Source organism: Triturus cristatus, chromosome 2_2, assembly GCF_964204655.1.
Source record: "Triturus cristatus chromosome 2_2, aTriCri1.1, whole genome shotgun sequence".
NCBI classification, from domain to species: domain Eukaryota; kingdom Metazoa; phylum Chordata; class Amphibia; order Caudata; family Salamandridae; genus Triturus; species Triturus cristatus.
This window is the reverse complement of record NC_140582.1, coordinates 351776138-351798101: the sequence shown is the minus strand read 5'-3', so window position 1 is coordinate 351798101 and position 21964 is coordinate 351776138. Positions and strand designations below refer to the sequence as shown.

Below are 21964 nucleotides of genomic sequence, written 5' to 3'. Positions count from 1 at the left end.
CTGCAAAAAACAGTTGTACATCTGGCCCCTAGTGCGTTCCAGAAAACTGATGAGAGGACCATACACACAGGAAAACAGACATAGGGATATGAAAATGGTACATTATACCCTGGCTTTGGGAGGGCAGTTGAGAGATGGGAAGGACAAAGTTACAGGTACTGGGTAAATAGTGAATAGAAGAGCTATACTTGCGACCTTGTACTTGGTGGAAGGAACACACATCTGGCACGGGAAGTTGGATAAATCCATATATGAAGTTGGAGGATGTGAGTGAACGCAGATGTTGTTGCCTATGGTATGTGGCTTTTGTTACAAGTAACATGCAAAATAAAAACTATTTTAAAAAAAGCACCACTGCAGGTTGTACAGCTATAAGCCCTGCAAGGAGTAATGGGAATGCATCAGATTTATTGCCAGAGAGCAGGTAAGGTACGGGTAGAACATGGAGCTGAAACCTAGTGAGACTCACTAGAAACCACTCAGTTGAGCAACCGAGAAAACTCATGCCATGCTGTTTGTTCCTACTTCTACTGACAGCGCCATGGCTCTTCACACATTAGCTCTGTCACCCCCTCATACCACTCAATTTATCTAGGACTCTTCCCACGCCGACTTACACCTTAACTACGATCTGAGGGAATGTCACTGAGATCCCTACTCAATGCCACTTTCTCCTACACCTACATGGGACATCTCTGGCAGACAGTGCCTCAAGCCCAACCTTACTAACCGTGCTTATGAATCCCGGTGATTCTAATAGTGTGCTTGACTCCCCTACCTCAGTAGTGCTGCTCATTCAGAACCCCCTACCTGAATTTCTGCTGTGAACCCCTGGCACGCCCAAGATGGCAGCTTCCAGTGACAATGCTGGTGAGACTCCTTCTACAATTATCAGGTCACCATAATAAGAGAGTATATCTAGGTATTACTAATCCTTATGTATTGAAGCGCCTCCAATAAACCTCAATTTGGAATAAAATCATTCAATGTGGTATTCCGGCCATTTTTAATACATATGGTTTACCATAACAAAATTCCTATTTAGTACAGAAATCAAAGACTACTTATTCAAATACCAGTAAGTATATCTTTTCTTAGAGTGAAAGATTAAATAGTTTCATATAGTATCCATTCTTTCAAAGAGGACTGGGCAAAGCTATTTTGGTATCCCAAGTAAACAATCAGCATTTTCCTTGCATTGTCTTACCAAATTTTCTTACAAAGGTTCATCCAATAGATAATTATTCACATCATCAGGATAGACTTTCAGTTATGGCATCTGTTACTAACATCTGATAACTAATTGTTTATTAGAAGGTGTGGTATTGAATAAAATGTCTACTTGTCCATTTGGCTGGTTGCTTCATAAATCTACTTGTCCTGTAACAAAATCCACTTGTCCCTTTGGTGCCATGTAGTGCAGCGACAAATTATGGCAGCAATCTCATTAGATAAGCACTCGGATATAGCCTCTCTGATTATGCCAGGGCTCATACCATAGTAGTGTTTGAATACTTGCAATCCCCTTATGTTTCCACGTTTCCACAGATCTACATACTGGGGCTGATGGTAGTGGTAAGCAATAGTTCCAGGGTTAGAATGCCCTTTTGAGTCTGAGCAAACCTACTAACTTGCATGTTTTAAGGGTTTTCAGCAACTCTAATCATTTCCCATACTGAAGAATTATGGAATTTTACTCATGACAACAGCAGACATAAACCTTCTTCCAAAGTTGGCAAAAAAGTGGTTGGAGGGAAAGTGAACTTGCAAACACTCAGATTTTCGCATGAACAAATCTACACATGCATATCGGCATACAAAGTAATTTTGTTCAGTGCCAGTAACTACTGTGGCAGTGTGTGCATTTTGAGACCAAAACCTATTTTTGCTTTTGCCAAAGTTTGTTATAATGGTGAGGGCCTGGCAGCTCACAAAAACCACGCCAAAAAATGTCACACATTGACAAGACTAAAAAGCTGACTACCAATTTCAGACCCACTGCCTTTGCCAATGCTCGTTTATTTTTGTTTCCCATAATCTTATGGAAACTGGTTACACTTATTTTCCATTATGAACATTTTTTGGAAATACCAGCATGCATCAACACATGTTACTAAATGATGCTGCAAAGAAAATGGTACCTGAAAGTTTACAGTAGTTTAGCAAAATGTTTTTTTCCTGCTTATCTTTTTTTATGAGCAATTTATTTTGAAAGCAAAGAATCCTCAATCTTGCTTTCGAGCTTCTGCAAATATCTGCATCAAAATCAGAGAGAATTCTGGGAGCATTATACATAGCCTCATATTGCTACACTTTGAAAATGTGTTTACACATTTGTATACTGGAATCACTGTCAATAGTACAGTCAGGGCTTACAACATTTACTGAGAGCGCTCATCCTAACAATAAACGCTTTCAATTAATGAACCATAAATACAAGTTTGAACAGCATCAACATAAGGACAAAAATATTACCTTAACTGCAGACAGTGCCCTACCTTGATCCATAATGTGGTACTGCAAACTTGCAGCCAAAGGGTTTGTGCTGCAGGGGGTTGGGCCTACTTCTCCCAAGGACAAAATACACGTGCAAACCTGTTGCCCTTAACCTCAAACAATATGTCCTAGGCATCAGGCGATAGGAATTCCACATCCCCGTTATTAGTCATTGAGTTTCTCAAATTGCACTTTTCCTAAAATGCTACCTTTTCTCCTAATTGCTAAATTTTTCTTTATGCCAAATATTTCATGCATTATATTGGGGACAGTAAATTAAAAACTCCAAGGACAGCTGATAAAGGCCCTCATCTCCAATCCTGATAAAAATTGTCCCTCAAATTCACCTAGACTACGTGCCACAAACAGGACACAATTTGAACTTCAACATCTGAGGCCTTGTGCTCAATGGGGCCAGAAAAAACATTACTCCATCGAATGAGACCTCAAACTACAAGGTAGTACTCACTCTGATGTAAAACATGTTTTATACATACCACTGATAATATAATCCACAATTACATTGTGTGTTTTTTCAAACGGTGTTTCATGTTAAATTGAGGTGAACATGCAGAGGATCAATATGTAAGCAATTTGAAAATGCAAGTAGTACAATAACTTGCAAAAGCATGTCCTACTTCAGTTCTAAATATATTCTAAGTTTTATACATGAGACAGTTTCTCTTCCGCAACTCCAAATATAAAACATAACTTCAAGAGCAGCTCGTCAGTTTTAAAAAGGAAGTTTTCTTAATAGGGAGAACGTGCTTGCCTTAATTCTCTGGTTAAGGAAATACAACTGATCTTCAACTAGTACCTTTCCCTCAATGAATTTCTCCTTTTAGCTCTAATTTTTACATACCTCCAGCTCTTCCAATTGCTTCTTTAAGTCCAAAATCTCCTTTCGATACCTCTTCAAAAGAGCTTCATCATCCAATACCTCATTAACATGAGGAGTATTCTTCATGTTTTTGGCAGTACTGGCAAACTGCAACATCATAATTTGTATTAGTTTAGAATAGTACCATAGATGCAAAGATATTTTAATAGATGGGAGAATAAACAACCACCAGTATACTTCAAAACTGGCTCATACAAGCCTATTAAAGAAATACAATTACTTTGATTCCTGTGCTCTTGAGTCCAGGTTTCAACAATAACACTGTATGTCCATAATTTGCATATCAATATTGTACACAGTAGTATTACAGAGTGCAGACTTGCTTGGCTGCAGTTGTTAATGGTCAGAGTTGTACACCAGTGAAAGAAAATGATTAAATATTAATTATAAAACTGCCTCTCCAGCAAATAAACTGCAAAAGTAAAAATGTGATTCTTTAAAGCAAAGGATAATGCACATTGAGATGGCTTCAATTAGAAATCCATTGAGCTGCACAACCTATTTGAATGAATCCAATGAATTAAATCCATAGTCAATTCTATTTTTCTTCCACAGTTTCCTGCGTTTTTATGATTAACATGGAAAGTGAAGGAGTATAATGGATTTAAGAAAATTAAGGATAAACAAGGAGGAACTTTATTGGACAAAACTGTGGAAGAAAAATAGAATTGACTATGGATTTAATTCATTGGATTAATTCAAATAGGTTGTGCAGCTCAATGGGGATCGAAATGAGGTGCCCTCGTGTTCTCACTATTTTGCAGCGCAAAAGGGCAGAGCGCGGAGTGAGCGAGCACGCCGACAAAGTAGAAATTGTGGAGTACATTTAAAACGACATAAACAGCATAACAATAAGGAGTACAACGGTGTGCATCCCAGCACCCTTTATGTGTTATTCAATTAGAAATCACCATACAAAGCAAAAGACCGTTATCATATATGAAGGCATCAGTGTTCCCGGACCACCCTAGGTTGAGATCTGCGAGGCAGGGATTCTGGTGGGCGATGCAAGTGTTCTAGGCGACTGCCTGAGTATGCTAGTGGCCAACGGCACGCCTGGGGGGGGTTGATGGGGTGGGGGACTTTGTTGGGGAGTTTAAAGACCGGGGGGTGGGATGGATATTGGGAGTTTTCTACTTGAATCGGTCTATTGGACTGTAACGTGTGGAAGAGAACCAAGCTATATGGTGAATTGACTACTAGGGGGGGGGGGTTGGCAGTAGAATGCTCCTGGGGGCTCCTTGATGGGACTCTGATTGCAGCCAGTTCTGGGAGGACCTCAGGAATGCTAATGTCTGTGATTGTAATACTTATTGCCTTCCCAACTGCTTCTCTGTACTGCCCATGGGGCTGTCCATATGGCTTCTTCCGAAAACCAATAAAAATGTGTTAAAAACAAATCATACATGCAGGCATTTAAGCCTACTCGCGTTAAGTGTTCATTTGTAACTTTGTCTTACCTGGAGAGTACTAAGAGTTTCATCAAAGGACACAGGTGTTATTGTGCAGATTATGACAGTTTTTGCATTGCCACCCAAGGAATTTTGGAGAATTCTTGTCAGCTTACTGTCTCTGTAATTAATAAACCCTCTGAAGAAAGATATAACAAATTCAATAGTCAGGATGCATCCCATCATGCTTCAAAAGAAATAAGCATCTCAACAGTTCAAATACAACTTCAAGAAGGACGAGCAGTTACTTACCTATATTACAGATATATATTTATATATATATACACACACACACAAACACACACATATATAGTTCAAAATATAGTTAAGAGAAAATTTCAATTAAAGCATTTCATTATAACCTAAAAAAAATAAAACACTGTAATTCACAAGTTAGTCAACTGAAGTAACTAACTCCAGCACCTGCCATGCAGTGATAACATCAGTGCGACTTCTGAAATTGCGTCACTGAGGACCTCAATGAAGTCATAGAACATATAATATATTAATTGATAAGCAGTGCATGGCCAGGGTGCGAGTTATAGTTACTTCAGTTAACTAGAACTGTTGAATTTCAGTAGCATTTTAAGTTTAAAATATAACTGACATTTTTTACATAACTTTAACGTCCCTATAACCGTTGCCATTTTTAGTGAACGTCTATGTTTTTTTTTTAATGTAAAATAGGATATCACATTTCCTAACTATATCACTTGAACCTTTTTACCAGTTAATTTCTAGTTTTTTTTTTTTTTAACGTAAAGTAATATTTTATTACTATACCTTACTGAGGTAACCCCATGCAGTGCAGGCCTATGGCCATGTCATGCCCCCAGCGCCCCTCCACCATGCATGGCCTTTTGGCAGATTGCAGCGTGGGTTTAGCCACTGGCCCCGGCTATGGCCAGGCTCTACTCTTAATTCACAATACGCACTATTGTGACGAAATTAGGGTGTCTTATATGGTGTGGTTGTGACACCTCACCATTCAATATACCATCAACCCTCTTAGGACCAGTCAGGTTTCGTTAAACCTTAGCTCAACTCTGGCTAGCTGGGGCTCTGAGCAGTCAGGGTTATACAAAGTGTAAAGCATTTAAATAGCGCCAAAACAATTGAACAAGAAAGAAACAAGACAATCAAGAAATCTGACATCAATTAATAAAATGATATTCAATTTTTGTACACCAAAAGTAAAAAGATCCACTGGGAGGTCCAGAGCTATACATTTTAAAGGTATAGTATATGTATAGTAAATGTCATCCTTTCACTTAACAGCAAACAAGCATTGGCTAATGCAAAACAAATATCCGACACTTAGAAACTTATTCAAGAAAATCTTGGGTAAGTTGTAATAAAGTTACTTGGATTTACTTTGGATGACCAACACTAGCAGGGAACCACTCAAGGGGACCTGCAAGCAGGGCCGGCTTTAGCGCTGGTGGCGCGACAATCTTTTTGGCACCCACACCTCATCCCCCATGGCCTCCTCGGATTCCCTCACTACCACCCGGCAAAAGTGCCCCTCATCTCTCCATAGCCCCTCTCTCACATACATTTCATTTAAAGCGCTGGTAAAGGCTGACTTTACTAAGCCACTCAGCTACCCACATAAAATCGAGGTCTGTTCTTTGCAGCAGGAATATTAACCCTCTGGTTTACTTTGTGTCAAAACTGCCATTAGACAAAACACTAATCTCTCTCCCTAGAGGAGTCTTTCTGGTACTACTCCTTTGTCCACAGGTTTGGTGTGGCTATCCTGGCCACAAGGGTTGATGCCCCTCAAAGTTCTCTCGAGCTCGGCAGAAGTACTGTCACCATTGGGCGACCAGTTGCCTTGAACAATGGTTCCATCAGTTCCTTCTTTTTGGCTGTAACTTGCATTCTGGGGACCCAGCTGAACTCTGACGATTCCCCCAGGTCTAGCAGACTCGGGTGCAACTTTGGAGCATTTGGTCTTGGTCCTTTAGGCTGCACAGGGCAAGGAGTGAAGATCAGGAGACTTCAGCTACCACCTCATCAGGCATGATACCTCAGCAGTTGTGGCCTAGTAGTGAGAAAAGGAGGTCAGCCAACTGACCCTTGGAGTCTCTGGTTTCTGGCTAGGGTCATGAGACTTTCTCCACGAGCAGGAAACAGCAGGCATAGTCCTTTCCTTTCCTCGCCCCAAGGTGCTGTAGATGCAGTACAACTTTGGTGCACCCTCTCTTTGCCGGGTCCTTTGTGAAGCAAGGAAGTCCTTCGGTCCTCTTCACCAATCCAATGAGTTCAGGGTGTCAGGAGTGCCCTTCTTATCCTCAGGGGAGGTCGCGGTCACTAGCCAATTGGCTACAAGGTCCTCTCCCTCCAGATTAGTAGTTCCTGTGAACTGTGGCATCTAGTTATTCCCAAAGGTTAAAGTCTGCCCGCTTCCAAACTGGCAGCACCCCACTCTGCGTACTGAGCTTCCCTAGACCAACCCAGGAGGTGCAGCTACCGGGGGCTACACTCACCTGAAAAAACTGACTGACAGCACCTGTTCTCCCTCTGTCCCAAGTGCCAGCCGGTCTACCTAAACAATAGAGCATCCACTCTCGAACGTGTTGGCCATTTGCCCTTCAAAAGGCAGCTTCTTCTTTGAAGCTCACCTCTTAGGCTAATACCCATGTGGCTTCCTGCCAGGGGGAGTTAACACCTCTCCCCCACAAAGGCTTCCATTGCCCTTTCCTGGGAGTCATTTACACAACTCCACAGTATTAACTATTTAAAAGTTGCATGTAACAATAAGTTACATTGGACGTGTGCATCAAGTCAGGCTTAATGTAACAAATTGTTTGATACCAACTCTGGTTGCCCCAATCAGGTGTTAATACAGCTGAGGAATAAGTATGTAACCCTGTACTCGTCAATGGAGCTTCCAGTTCCTTTCCTAGTAAAAACAGTCATTTGGTGTTTTTACTGCCAGAAAATGTAAAATACATATGCTGCACTCTGCCTTAGGGCTTGGTAGGCCTGCTGCAGGAGTGACTTACACACATTGGAAAATAAGGTTTGGGCTTTGCCATGGGTTTAATTGACAAAGTCGAGTCAGAAGTGAAAACTACTCTTCCAAGATGCCAAGGCAGACTGGGAGACACGTTTTTCCTATGTCAGATCCAGGGCGGCACAAGCAGTACTGCGATCCCTAGGGTGACTGTCTAACTCACAGGCCCCGGGTATCATATTCTAGGGACTTACAAGTAAGTTAGCTTATGCCAACTGGGTATAAGCCAATCAAACATACACATTTTAAGTTCAGGGCACTGGCACAGGGGTCTGGTCAGCAGGCCTCCGTGCACTATCAACTTAGAAAAACCGCCATCATCAGTACAAAACTCTATGCACGACCATACAAAAAGGAGCATATCCTTATAACTAGGACTGGTGAATTTCAGTTGTTTTGCTTGTTTAAATGCTAAACTTTAACTTAGATTTTCACCTAACTAGAACGTCCCTTTAACCATTGTTTTTAGGTCTTTCCTAGGCAGCGCTTGCACGGTCTATTCGAGACATGCTGTATTCAGATAAAGACTTGAAGCGCCGCCTATTTCCCACCCATCTTTTCAATTGGTTCCGGTGACTGTCCATTCTAAATAGTTGCTTTTGATTCGTGAATAGGCTTAGTAGTCCCTCCTTACTACTGTCTTTTCTGCTTTTGTAACCTCCCATGAGGACTGGCACTTTTACTTAGGTACTTATGTTGTTCCCAGTATGTATCAATTACAGTCTGTGAGGACTATTTTCTTAAATGAGTTTCTCCTACCTGCTGTTGCTGGCACACTTTTCGCTTCTTCAGATAACACACACAGAATTTGTTTCCTGCTCATTGTCAGAGGCGTTTAGAGGCCGCCTGTTCTGTTAATTTCCTTCCCGCCACAGTATGGCACGCTCCGCCCTTTTTCTTATGTGCAGCTCGCAGAAACTGCACAGCACACTTTTCTTTTTTTTTTTTTACAGGACACCCAGCTGGTTTAAAAAGCAGCGCAGCACGATCGCTTTATTTATTCATATTTTCAGCCGTGCATATTTTAATTTCAGACCAGCGGCACACCGCACTTTCTTTTTCAGCCGCACAGAATGGTTTAATTTTAGCAGCACTGTATACTGCACTGCCACTTAAACAATAGCGGCCACCAAAATTGACTCGTTTCCTTAAAAAACTAAAGATCAAACAATTCTTCACTGTTATATTTATTGAGTTCGTCAGAACATTTGACCATCACAAGATGGCGCTGTTGTTTAAGCAGTGTTGCCTAACCATTATGAGCAGTTTCACTTCTTTTATTGCCTATAGACAATGCTTTTCTTTACAGGTTCACAATGTGAGGCTCAGCGCAGGCTTGTTGAAGGTGGTCAGACGGAGTCAGAGGTACCAGTGGAGTGGCAGATATTTGGCAATAGTTTGACCCACTCGACTATTGTGTATTTGTTTTATAGGAGGACCCGAGTTCCGATCCAGGTATATGTGTAAGTCCTTGTGTTTGTTGTAGAATAAAGATAAAACCACTTTACCCAGGCAGTGTCCTCTGCAATATGTAACTTTGCATCTCACCTCCTTATTTAACTTTGATCTACTTACCTTTGTGCAGTGCAGCGCAGCGCATGCACCCAGGGCACGACCTGCTTCCCATACATGTAAAAAACAAACAAAACATTACGTGTTTTGCTCTAGATCATTCATAATGCATTTCCAGTTCTCTGTGACTAAGAGCAGGGCTGACTGCAAGAAGCAATTATCTTGGGGCTCAAGACAGTACCAGCAAGCAGAGGCCCCAGTGGATTTCAGTGACCCAAAGACACTTGCACTGTCAAATAAATATCAGACCTGAGCTTTTCCCAAAATGTTGCTTGCAAAGTTTCTTTGTCCTTATTTAATCAACTTCAGTGCTCTAATTTCAGCAATTGTCCCTCCCACTTAGAGTTTCTGCTTGAATGCCCCTAGTGTCTTGTGTAACTACTGCTATCCCGGTCAGCAGCTCCTGGAAACTTTATGAAGAAATTTCAAAGCTTTCTTTTCTGTCCTCTGTCTTTGTTCACTCTTCTCCTCTTACACACCTGAAGCTAATTATATGTCAAGCTTTCAACGATATTTATTACCGTAATCACAATGTGTTTCAAACACAATTTAGCCGTGATGTCTGGTGACGCTGGGGCGCTGCAAAGGCTTACATATACACTTCAATCACATTTAACCCGACTTCATACTCTGCTCTGAAAACTGCAATCCATATGATGATTATTAGCTGGCAAAAAGGTGATTATCATTTGGTTCAAGGAAACATGCTGTATGTTAAAGATTGTTAAAGGGTAGCCGGACAGTAAACTGCCCATTGGGCCGGGATCTTAAAGTATGGGTAAGCCATTCCCACAGATGATGCAGAAAGGTCAGCTTCGACTCTCGGGGGTGCATGCGCTCACCTGCTCCAAGGCTCTGCACTTGTGCTCCTGTGGCTGCTGCACGGCAGTTATGCCTTAGTTTGAACCAAGGGAAGTGCTTTCAATGGGAAGGCACTGTCCGGTACGGAGTACCTGCACTTATCAGGACTGCTGCAATACATTTAAATGGTGGAGTATCACCACTTCTCGGAAGGAAACAGGTACCCTAAAAAGAGAGTATCTGAACGTGTATATTTCCACTTAAAGCAATGGACAAGGGTCATCATAGACTTTCTTTACGTTGCATATACTGAAAGGACGGAAGGCAATTCTGCCTGAAGCATTGTGCTTCCCTCCTCAGTTGATCTCCTTTTGTAAACATTCCACTTAAAGATGCTCTCTTTATGGTTTTGAGTCGGGGTGGGGCTGGGGGGTTGGGAGCGGTGCTTTATACAGGGCTCCTTCATCTCTCAGACTCTGCATACCACAGTGCCAAACTTGCCAATCTAACAGTGCTTTTCAGGGAGAAGGTGGCTCAGCCCTGGTGAAGATTGGGCCATGGTGAGTGGGGCTTTGGACACCCTCCACCTACTCTGGTTAAACAGAGCTAGCCTCCCCCACAGTACTAAAGAACTCACCCAGCGCCAGCCCCAATTTCCTAGAGAGGCATTAATTGGGGCCAGCTGTGTAGACAGTTTGCCACTGAGCTGGATACCCCTTCTATTCAACGTGTTCCAAATCACCATGTGATTGTTTTCTTCACCATGTGATCATGTGATAAAACATAAAACCAGGTGTCACATGGTGGCTTCATGTGAGTGGACAGGCATGCCGCCAGAGCTCCCATCCTCTCAAATCAGTGGTTTAACTAAATAACCAAAAAATGAAAAAAGGATAGGTGAATTGCGGCTAATTTGGATTTAAAACGGTTAGTGATGTGAGCTTGGGCCTGACCTTAAGGGAAGGTTGACCTGCAGGGAGCCCTTATTTCTAGCTCTCCCCTAGTAATGCTCAGATCATGAGGTCTACCTTTGCTGCCGAGATTGTCAATTGGGTTTGGACATCATTAGCTCTCTCTGCTATTTGGCATCAATGTGTTGATACATGTTTGTGTCATAGAATTTCTATCATACCTTAAACTATGTTTATCAATTGTCATGAGTCAGTTGAATGCACCGAGATCAATGTGCTCTAGGTAAAGTCATTAATGGATTTAAGATAGTCATCAAGTAGAAGTGCTATAACTCACCAATGGTGCTGTCTTCATAACAGTGCTGTAAAATACCGGTCGTGAGAAACAAGGGGACCCAGAAGATAATCAAGGACCTTGGGTAGTAGTTAAGTACAAAAACCGTGGTTCTCAAACGATTGAAATGATAGTCAGATAAATATAGTTCGGAATCAATACTATATTCTGGATGTCCAGCCGGACAAACGGTTGAATACTATAATAAGAGAATGAAAATGAAAGGATCGAAACGTCGTCGACCCAAACAAAACAGCGTGCACATTAATCCATTGGGTTAAAAAAAAAAAAATGCATTTACTTTTTTTCAAAAGCTTGAGACACCGGATATTTTACAAAGCTCCAACTGTCTTGCCTGAAATGCCCTTGTGTGTTTTGTAATGTTGTTGTTCCCACGGGATACAGGACTGTGTCCCACTTGAATTTTGTTCCTATATATGTTCATTTTCTTATTATAATATTAAACTGTTTGTCTGGCTGGACATCCAGAATATAGTATTGATTCCGAACTATATTTATCTGACTATCATTTCAATAGTTTGAGGACCACTGTTTTTGTAAAATACCTGTTTGCACAACCTAACGAATTCATAGTTTAGGTAAGAAATACATTTCAGCACCCAATAGGCTAACAAAGCCCAAAGGAAGCCATTTTAGCTGCCATGGACCTACCAAGCACTTGCTAACTCTTACAGAGAGAAAATCAGGAGATGTGGGCAGTCAGACTTCACTTCGAAGGATTGGTCACAAAATGAGTTGCATGTTAATCTCAGGCTCCAATTTGCCTGGAGGCTGACTACATAAAGAAAGTTAATTCTCTTCTTGATATAGCTGATAATATACTTATTTCTTTGACAAAAATGTACCAATAAGATAAAATGTGGACATTTTAATTATAACAAAAGGAATAACACTCTTCAAAACCAAACCAGAATGAAGCTTGAAACAGCATGGGCCTAATTTCAGTTGTCTAAGCTACAATAACTAAATACCCTCACAGAAATCTGCCCTAAAGTCATTGAGGAAGGAGATGGGTCTTGTTGTAGTTGGTCCTGCGAGGCATCAGGCTTTGAAAACACCTCAAATGGAAAAGCAGCATCTACATGAAGATATGTGGCATGAATGCACATATCTGTCGAACAAGCATTTGCAATGCAATAGATCATGTATTAGTGACAGTGTCAGCTATTAAAGTTGCAAATAAAAATGTTAGATTTATTTTTTTGTTAATAAATAAACCAGCAGTAGTATACGGAAAAAAATATATTCCACAAAGCAAGTAAAGGGGGCAGTGCTAGAGACTGTTACCAGGTGTCCCTGGGGAGTTGCAAATGTATCTATTAGCCTCATAAGGAACTGCACACTTAATACAATTATAAATAGAAAGATAGAGTCCAGCTCAGCATATGTTTCCATTTGTTATTACTGGAAGTAGGATTTTGGTTATCTCGAGTTTAAAAAATCCACCATTGTTGTTTATTTAGCTTTGCTTGTGAAATAAAGCTAAATAAACAACAATGGTGCATTTTTAAAACTCAAGCGAACCAAAATCTCACTTCCAATAAAACCAAATGGAAACACATACTCCGCTGCAATTTTTCTCTTTATAATTGCATTAAGGTAGCAATACCTAATTAGGCAAAAAGAGGTCCCCTTACAACTCCACAGAGACATCTAGTAATAGCCCGTCGAATTGCATTCTTTCCTTGCTTTGGGAATTTTCTATTACTATGCAACTGGTGGGATAAATTTTGACAAAAATTAATCTAACAAACATTATCATTTGCAACGCCAATAGCTAAAACTTTCACTAATGCGAGACCTATTGCATCTCAAATGCTTTTTTTAAGCGGGTGTATAAATATACACTAAAATAAACCAAATGTTAAAGTAACGTTACAGTTAGGGAGTTAGGGTAATTTGTCAATTACAACATTAAAGTTTTGACAAAAAAAAAAAATCCCACAGAAATTCACCAGTTATAGTTAGCAGCGACAGTACATTTTACATCACTGATGAGATCCACGGATTACATCAAAGCTTTGTTTTCCCGCTTATTGCTCTATAAATTACTATGGCATTAAGGACCTGAAAGTACAAAATAACTCAGGATAATGTGAGAAATTATTACTGCCATCACAGACACAAACCCTTTAATGTAGAAAGCATGCATTATGTGCAACACGAACCCCATACCATACACTTTACAAGTAGCATTAGTTCATATTAACAATCAACCAGCTATATGGGGAACACTCGTTGAGGATGGTGTTAAATCTCTATACAATTTTCAGAGAAAGCCAAGTACCTAAAAGTAGGTTGTTATAGTTAGGACCATGTTTCCATAAAAAAAGCTTTTTTTTTTTTTTTACTTGCCTATATCTTGGCGCAGTTTGACTAACCTTTACAAGATTTTCCCCAAAAAGTGTCATAGTGACTTTTGTTGTGCATGGAAAGTTTCAGCATGGTCTGTTAAGTGGGGGCCGAGAAACAAAGGGCGGGGGGGGTAGGGGGGGGGGTAAATCGAATTTTAAAAAACGGTTTCACATGTTAATTCCCATAGGAGCTTTACACACGAGTGCAGTCCAAACAGCTGGACGGAATTACACCAAATTTGTCAGGAAGCTATCTTATGGTACACAGATTGTGCTTTTTGTTATTTGGTGTAAATCCACTCAGTAGTATAAGAAATTAAAATAAATTTGAATTTGTATATCTATGATCGCAGATAATTCGCGAATAATAATGAGCTCTTGCAGGGAAATGCAGAGTTCTGTTTGGCTAATAACACTTCAAACAGGAAGTGGTGGCAGCCATCTTGAGACTCTGCTTCAGCCGAGTCTCACATAAAAACGTGAGAAAAACACAAAAGGGGGAAGGGTAGGAATACCATGACCCCCAAGCATTGGTATTGGACCCCCAGTTGGGCCATGACCCGAGGGCTATTGCTAAAAAAAGGAAGGGAGCACATGGGGCCCCCTCCTAAGGCTCTCCGAGGGCCAGAGGCTTTTTATTAATATAGGAGTGGACCTTTACTTTTAAAAACAATTGTGCAGGGGAGGAGGGGGGGGGGGGGGGGGGGGGTCCCAGCACCTCCCCGGGGCTTATGTTAATATGGTGCAGGGGGCTGCATGGAACCCCACTCAACATGCCGCGAGGACCACCACCTCTCCGGGGCTTTCTTGATTTTATTAGAAGGAGGGGAGTCACACAGCTCCCCTCCCTCACCGTTCTCGGCCCTGAGGACCACCACCTACCCGGGGTGGCCCAAGCAAATAAAAGGAGGGAGCCACGTGACCCCCCGTCCCGGAGCCATGGATGGACCTGGGGATCATCCACAGAACCAAACACACACACCCACTCACACCCACATACAACCGGTCATACACATTCACAGACAAATACAACTGACACATTCAAAGCCACTCAACCACTCACTAGCCATGCACACAGCCACTCAGACCCATACAGCCACTCACAGACTCGCTCACATACCAATACAATCGCTCACATATCTATTGACACAACCACTCACTCACCGATACAGTCACTCACGCAGCCACTCCCTCGCCCATACAGCTACTGACAGAGCTACTCACTCACCCATACAGCTACTCACTCATCCATACAGCCACTCACACATCTATTCACTCATCCACATAACCACTTACAAAACTGTTAGAATTGGGGTCTTTAGTTGGCAGTTGGTATGCATCCTGTCCAAGTAGGGGCCCTTATTCTAGTCAGGGTATGTAGGTTCTCACAGCTAAGATAACCCCCTGCTCACCCTCTTGGTAGCTTGGCACAAGCGGTCAGGCTCATCTTGGAGGCAATGTGTGAAACATTTGTACATGCACACAGTAACAGTGAAAACACTACAAATGGAGTCGACACCAATTAAAAAAAATAGCCAATGTTTATCTGAATAAAACAAGACAAAAATTATATAATACAAACCTACACAAGTAAAGAATTTTGCAAGAATAAACAAAAAATACAGTTCCTTGAAGTGGATAGTGCCAACCGGGGCTATCACGGTGTTGTGAGCAACACAATTTCGACAGTTCAGTGCTGCAGCATCGGCAAGACCCGCAAAACAGTACCTTTAGAAATAAAGAGGCCTCGGGGACCTTGCGATGAAATCCGAAGAGGAGGCGTCGCCGGCGTCTGTTCCAAAAGTCAGGCAGAAGTCGTCAATTCCTTGGCATCACACATGTTGCAGGCCTATATTCGCGATGCCGAGGTCAGGATCGCTGGAGTCTGTGGGGCAGGGGCTGGGATGTTGTTGCGGCAGATGCTTCGTGTTCTTCACAAGAGGTGACCATAGCTTCGGTGCAGGCAGTGGCGGCAGCAGTGCTGAAGCGCTGTCGTCAACAGACATGGGAATGTGATGTGAGATGGGGCGATGAGTCGTGCTCTTCACAAGCGGTGCCCTCAGCCACGGAGCAGGCAGAAGCATTAGAGACCAAGTCAGAGTCGGCGATGCTGTCGTCTGAACACCAGGGGTTGCCATGTCGTCGAGGTGGTGCAGCTTGCTCTTCACGAGCGGTTCTTTCGGTGAAGGCAGCAGGGTTGATGACGGCGGCAAAGTGGTTTTTCTTGGTTTCAAGGACACCACTCTGTTCCAAGGGCCCAGGACCGGATTTGGCACCTCTTCGCAATGCAGGACTCTCAGCAGAGGAGCCCTAGTGCTTGAAACAAGTTGTAGATGAAGTATTTTCTGGCCCTGAAACTTCCAATAGGAGGCAAGCACACAAAAGCCCTTTGAGAAACTTAGGATTGCAGGATGTAGAAAGTAAAGTCCAGTACTTTCACTGCTCAAGACAGAAGCAGCAGGCCAACACAGCAAAGCAAAACAGCTAAGTGGCAGTCTCTTGTGACAGCTTATTCTGCTCTTTTTCAAAGCAGCGTGTTCTCAGTCCAGAAGTGTTCTGAAGTTACAGCTCCATTACTTATACCAGTTTCTGTCTTTGAAGTCCGTAAACTTCAAAGGAAAGTCTTTGTAGTGCGCAGGACCCCACCTTTTTCCTGACCTGGCGCCAGACACACTACAGAGGGAAGACAGGCACAGCTCCATTCAGGTGTCAGTGACTACTACTCCTCCCACCCCTTTAGCTCAAGACCACCCATCACCTGATCATGGCCCATCAGGATATGCACGGCACAACTCAGCTCCCTTTGTAGGACTGTCTGGAGTGATTGCACAAGAGACCATTATCAATCAAATCCAGACGTGGATTCTACATGCAGGCACAGAATGGTTATGCATTCCATCCATGCAATTTAAAACCAACTTCACTAAGACACACATTTTTTAAATGTGACTTGAGACCCTTAACTCCAAATCTCCATCTGTTCCCAATTGGAATTTACACTTATAAGCTTACTAATAATTTAAATATGCTAATCATGGATATTCAATCACAGATACTGTTTACAGAGGGAGCACTGGACAGCAGTGGTAAAGTGTCCAAATCCCTAAAACCAGCAAAAAGCAAGTCCCGCATACAGTTAAAAAACAGGAGGTCAGAAGCAAAAAGACAGGGGAAAAACACGCCAAAGATGCCAGGTCTAACAATACTCACCCAGAGTTCCTGTGCAGAAACGCATCTTAAAACAATACATGTGAACAAATGTTGACCAGACTTAAAATGTATTCTTATTTTTTAAACAATACCATCGCTGGCTCAAGTACGCTAAATATTGTACCCCACTAAATATGTTCGCAAGCCAAGCCCTTTAACTCCGTCTCAATGATATTTAAAAAAAATTCTATTAATCTGTATGAGAAAAAACACACTGCAGATTTCATCGCCATTTAAAAACAGTGTCAAATACTATATTGAGAAAAAGGTCACAATTCTGTTTGAAATAAATAATTATTATAACAATGCAATGCTATTGGGGTTATGATGTATGTAACCAATAAAAATGGCTAAACAAAAAGTCTCAGAATCCACGAAATATCCAATAAAACTGGAAAACAGATTTTGTTCATTTTTCACAGCTTTCTACTTTTGTCATTTTTATCAGTTTAACCAATCTGGGTAGCACCTCTAATGCTCTTAGTTTTCTTGAATGCATTTCTGTTTGGTTATTAATCACACACATTCTACATGTATTTCCCCGAAGAAAGCCTAGCAGCTTAACCCAAATCACCAAGTTTGAAACCGGGAATACTCACAGAAATTCAATCACTTTCGAGGGTCAAATTGTTTGGGCCTTGCAGGTGTTCAATCACTGCTCAAATTAAGACAGTACACCCCCCTCCTACAAAACTTATCAGTCTGATTTTCTACAAAATAATACCCCAAAACACCTTTCACACCAGCACATAAATTTCAGTCTAGCCAACTTCAAGCAGTCAAGAACAGATACTCCTAACAGAGGTAGATTCACTTCCCCTGCTCCTTACCACTAATAAAAAAACCAAATATGTGCACCTGGGTGCCCTATATAAACTAAGCAGCAAGACATTTACCCTTTTTTGCTTTCAAACTATCTTAAGAGGTACTTACTCTACATATATAAATTGCAAGCAATTGTAAATATGCAAAACCAAGTAAGTGGTTGGCGGAGTGGTGTGGGTATAACTGGAGGTTGTCAGCAGATTGTAATGAAAATCATTCTATAATAAAATCCCCAATTACACTTCAACAAACTTCTAAACACATGTCTGTTCTAGTTTACTTTAGTTGGTTTGCTTGCTAAGTCTGAGCGCCGAGAAATTCCTCTGGGTATGATTCGTTGAGCTACAACATAACTGGATGCATATAGATAGTACAGAGGATCTCTTAAAACAAATGTGCCAACCCACTGATGCCAAATTACGATACACGTTTATGATTAAAAGTGATGCGTACCATTGTCATGCCATCGGCAGGAATTGTAAATGTATGTTTATATTTGCTTGCATCTGAAGCTTGTTTTTTGCTTTAATAAAAAGAATTAAAAAGAAAAAAGTGATGCATACCCTGCTTGACCATCGCTAAGTTTCTTGATGACTTGACCAAGGATGAACAAGCTTCTGTTGATATTACATCCTTCTTTAAGGCGGAGCCCTACAAGTCAACATGAAATACCATTTAATTACAAGTAAGCTCACAAAGATACCTATTAAAAAACTATGGTAATCAATGAAGTGTAATTACCTTCTGCTCCTGTTTGGCTAGCTCTTTCACTTCCGGCCAAATCCACCAAATTCTATAAGTGCACAAGATCACAAGATTTGAAATACATTTCAAAATAGGAAGTAATATATTACTGTTCATCTGAAATATAAACTTAAATCAGTATACCAGTTACATACACTTCTAAACTCCCAATTAATTGGATTCCTCCTCTATCACATGGTAAGGGTTGAGAACACAGCAATGACAAAGAAGGCAAACAGGAAACCTAAACACAAACGCAATGCCTCATGCCTATGCACGGTTCATATCGCATTCTATTCAACTTTATCTGTAACCGTATGTCAAAAGCAGGCAACATTGTATTCAAGTATTCATTCAAAATGAGCGGACTTTAGTCAAACATGCTTGAGCTCGGCTTACCCAAATGATGTATCAACAAAAAAGGAGCTATCTAATGTGCACTGGTTAAAGAACGTATGTAGAGAAGTGCTTGTTTTCCAAATCAATTCAATAATGAAGTGCCTTTAGAGAGCTATCAATGATATTATTAGTTGAGTTCTTCAGGACCCATGGGATTAAGGGTAGATGACAAGCATTGACTGTTGGCGTTGGAACCACATGAACCAGATGCTATTGCAAGCTCAACTAATAGCGAATTATCTCCTTTTCAGGCTTCATTTTTTAAGAGTAATGACGAATCATGGGGCAGAATGTTCGGCACAGTTATCACATTGAAAACATGGAATAAATGTAGTTATTCCTCAGAAAGTACAGATGTATATAATCTTTCAGTGAATAATGTGCCTAGATAGGTGACTGCTGGAGTATTTTCAGAGATCAATCCCAAAGCGATATGCAATGACACAGTCTTTGCATAACAAGCAAAGCAGGACAGTATGGAAATAACATAGTCAAAACACCTTACCACTATAATTCAAACTGGTTAGTAGTCCAAAATATCCCAGACCTTTAAAATTGTTCCTGGTCACGGCCTACACATGACAAGAAATTAGTTATGTAACTGTAGTTATCCAGTATTGGAATCTTCCTAGATTTGCATGCTTGAATGAAGAAAAGGCTTTCCATTCTCAAATCAAAAAAACTGGATGGCATTGTAAATCTATCTGGAGTTCGACACCAGAAGGATGACAGACCCATGACCTCACGGATTCGAGCTTATTCCACAAGAACTATTTCTACTTCTACAGGATTATTTGCTTGAGTCTCTCTTCTTGAAATCTGCCGGGCAGCAACATGGCAAAACAGACAAACATTTACTCAATATTACTGCTTGGGCTCCGTGATTCTCAACGATGCAGCAGTGTGCCAAGTAGTGCTCTGACATTTTTTCTAATAAAGGTGAATCATCCTCGTCTTACCACATTTCCATGGTGCTTTACTTTATTAAATAAAGAATAAGGCATGTCTCTGTTTAAAAGAATGGCTACGATAGGTTACTAAACTAAGGGGCCTAGACATTTTCTGGTATATACCTATCACTACATTGCTTTTTTAAGGTATCAGGCGACTCCCATCTCGAAAGGGAACGATTCAAGCATGTGAATCTATGAAAGTTCCAATACTGGAGTAACTATACTTGGAGGTATGTTTTTTTTTTTGCTGAGAAGTCAGACGGCAAACTTTACCATGAAACTGGATTGGTGTGTTATCTGAAAGTGCACTCCAGAAGGAGTAAAAGACCAAGTTGTTCAGGGAAAATCAGAAAACAAAACTGTATAAAGTGTTGCCACAGTTCATTATAATGCGAAAGATTTGCCAGGCGTCCACTTAGCACTAGGTACGGTCATTTACACTAAAACATTTCTCAAATGTTCAAGGAATTCACTAATTAATCAACCAGCTGCAATTACATTGATACATCAGCCATGTCATTAAAACCTTTGCCTATTACACTTCATATACCTGAAGTCTGTGTTCTGATCATTACAGCAAATTAAACAATATTAAACCATTTTTCCAGTGTCCAACTCTCCGTGTAACTCAAGTTCAAACCACCCTAATTTCTTCCATCTTACTTGGTGGGCCCATTATAAATGTAGAACTATACTCAATTTCTTTAATAAAATTAATTCCTTTAATGTTTTTAAATTAAGTAATAAAAAATGTTCGTAGTTATAAATAAAATTGTACATTTAATTTTTTTTAAACTAATCCTATTTACTTGCTAGAACTCGCAAAAATAACGACCTGCAGAATAACCCAGCATCGGCCAACATTGTGGCCATATACTTGGAGGGAGCAATGGTTCGCGTTTCAAACCTGAAGAAATCTCGAAACTCCTTAAAAATAGGTTTACTCTGTTTCAATATTACAACACTCAGGAATTGCCATTTTTTTTAAATAACATATTTACTTGATTTTCTTAAGATTATCATTTACAGCTTCTTTACAACATATAGTATATCCGCACAGTAGTTAGAAAGCCAATTAAGTAATAATAGACACCTATAAAAAGAGCACGTTTCAATAGTGATAATATCCAATGATTTGCATGGTCTATCTTTCTTTCACTGTCATACAACGTCTGTGAGATTTCCAAAGGTTTAGTCTACATAGTATAACATAGTGATTACAATAAACTGAACATTTCCCTCCTCCTGTTACCATTAACAAACCAACTAACTAAGTCCCTCCCCCCACCCCTTTCCCATGCATAGCTCTTTTTGCATTTGGTTAATCCAGTCAGCATTACAGTACATTTATAGGCATGAAGTACATATACTTGAGCAAGCTCCTACAATATAACACAATGAAGTATCAACGCGATCACATCTCTTATGCTGATAACCCGTGCTCAGTAATAGTATTAATAATGTCCTCCCTAAATTATCGGTGACTCTGTCGCTAGAAATTCTTCTAGCATTACATTCCAGTCCAGCGAACTAGGTGTTTTTCGTAATCCCCTCCGTTCCTCACATTTGAGTTCTGCACTTTCGGCTCTACCCCACGGGACCACCTCATTATACCAGTCCAATACTGTGGGCAGTTTCGCCGCCTTCCAGCGCATTGTAATCGTATGTTTAGCCAACAACAATGCCTTATTGGCAAATTTGTAGGTCCATTTTTCTTACATCTGGGGTTCAATCCCAATATACAACATTCTAGTGAGTCTCCTCCCCCCCCCGGGGCGACCGTATTTAATATGGTTTGTACTGCTCCCCAATAGTGTGCTAGTCTTGGACAAGACCATAACATATGAAGCAAGTTAGCATTTGGGGCATGACATCTAGAACATGTGTCCATTGTATCCGGAAACATCAAGCTTAGTTTATGGGGAGTCAGGTATGCTCTGTGCGTTATGAGTTGTATAAATTTACATTTT

At 40.9% G+C, this 21964-nt stretch overlaps 1 protein-coding gene across 2 annotated transcripts in view; it reads right to left on the bottom strand.

Annotated features, from left to right (window-relative positions):
- Nucleotides 1-21964, bottom strand: part of CENPE (centromere protein E) — a 1911253-nt gene that overhangs the window by 1792547 nt on the left and 96742 nt on the right. For both annotated transcript variants that reach the window (XM_085641421.1, XM_085641422.1), the window contains exons 9-12: nt 18640-18691; nt 18462-18549; nt 4858-4987; nt 3359-3484 (exon numbers count right to left, since the gene is read on the bottom strand). In XM_085641421.1, the coding sequence (XP_085497547.1) occupies nt 3359-3484; nt 4858-4987; nt 18462-18549; nt 18640-18691 (396 nt within the window). The remainder of the gene's footprint in view (nt 1-3358; nt 3485-4857; nt 4988-18461; nt 18550-18639; nt 18692-21964) is intronic.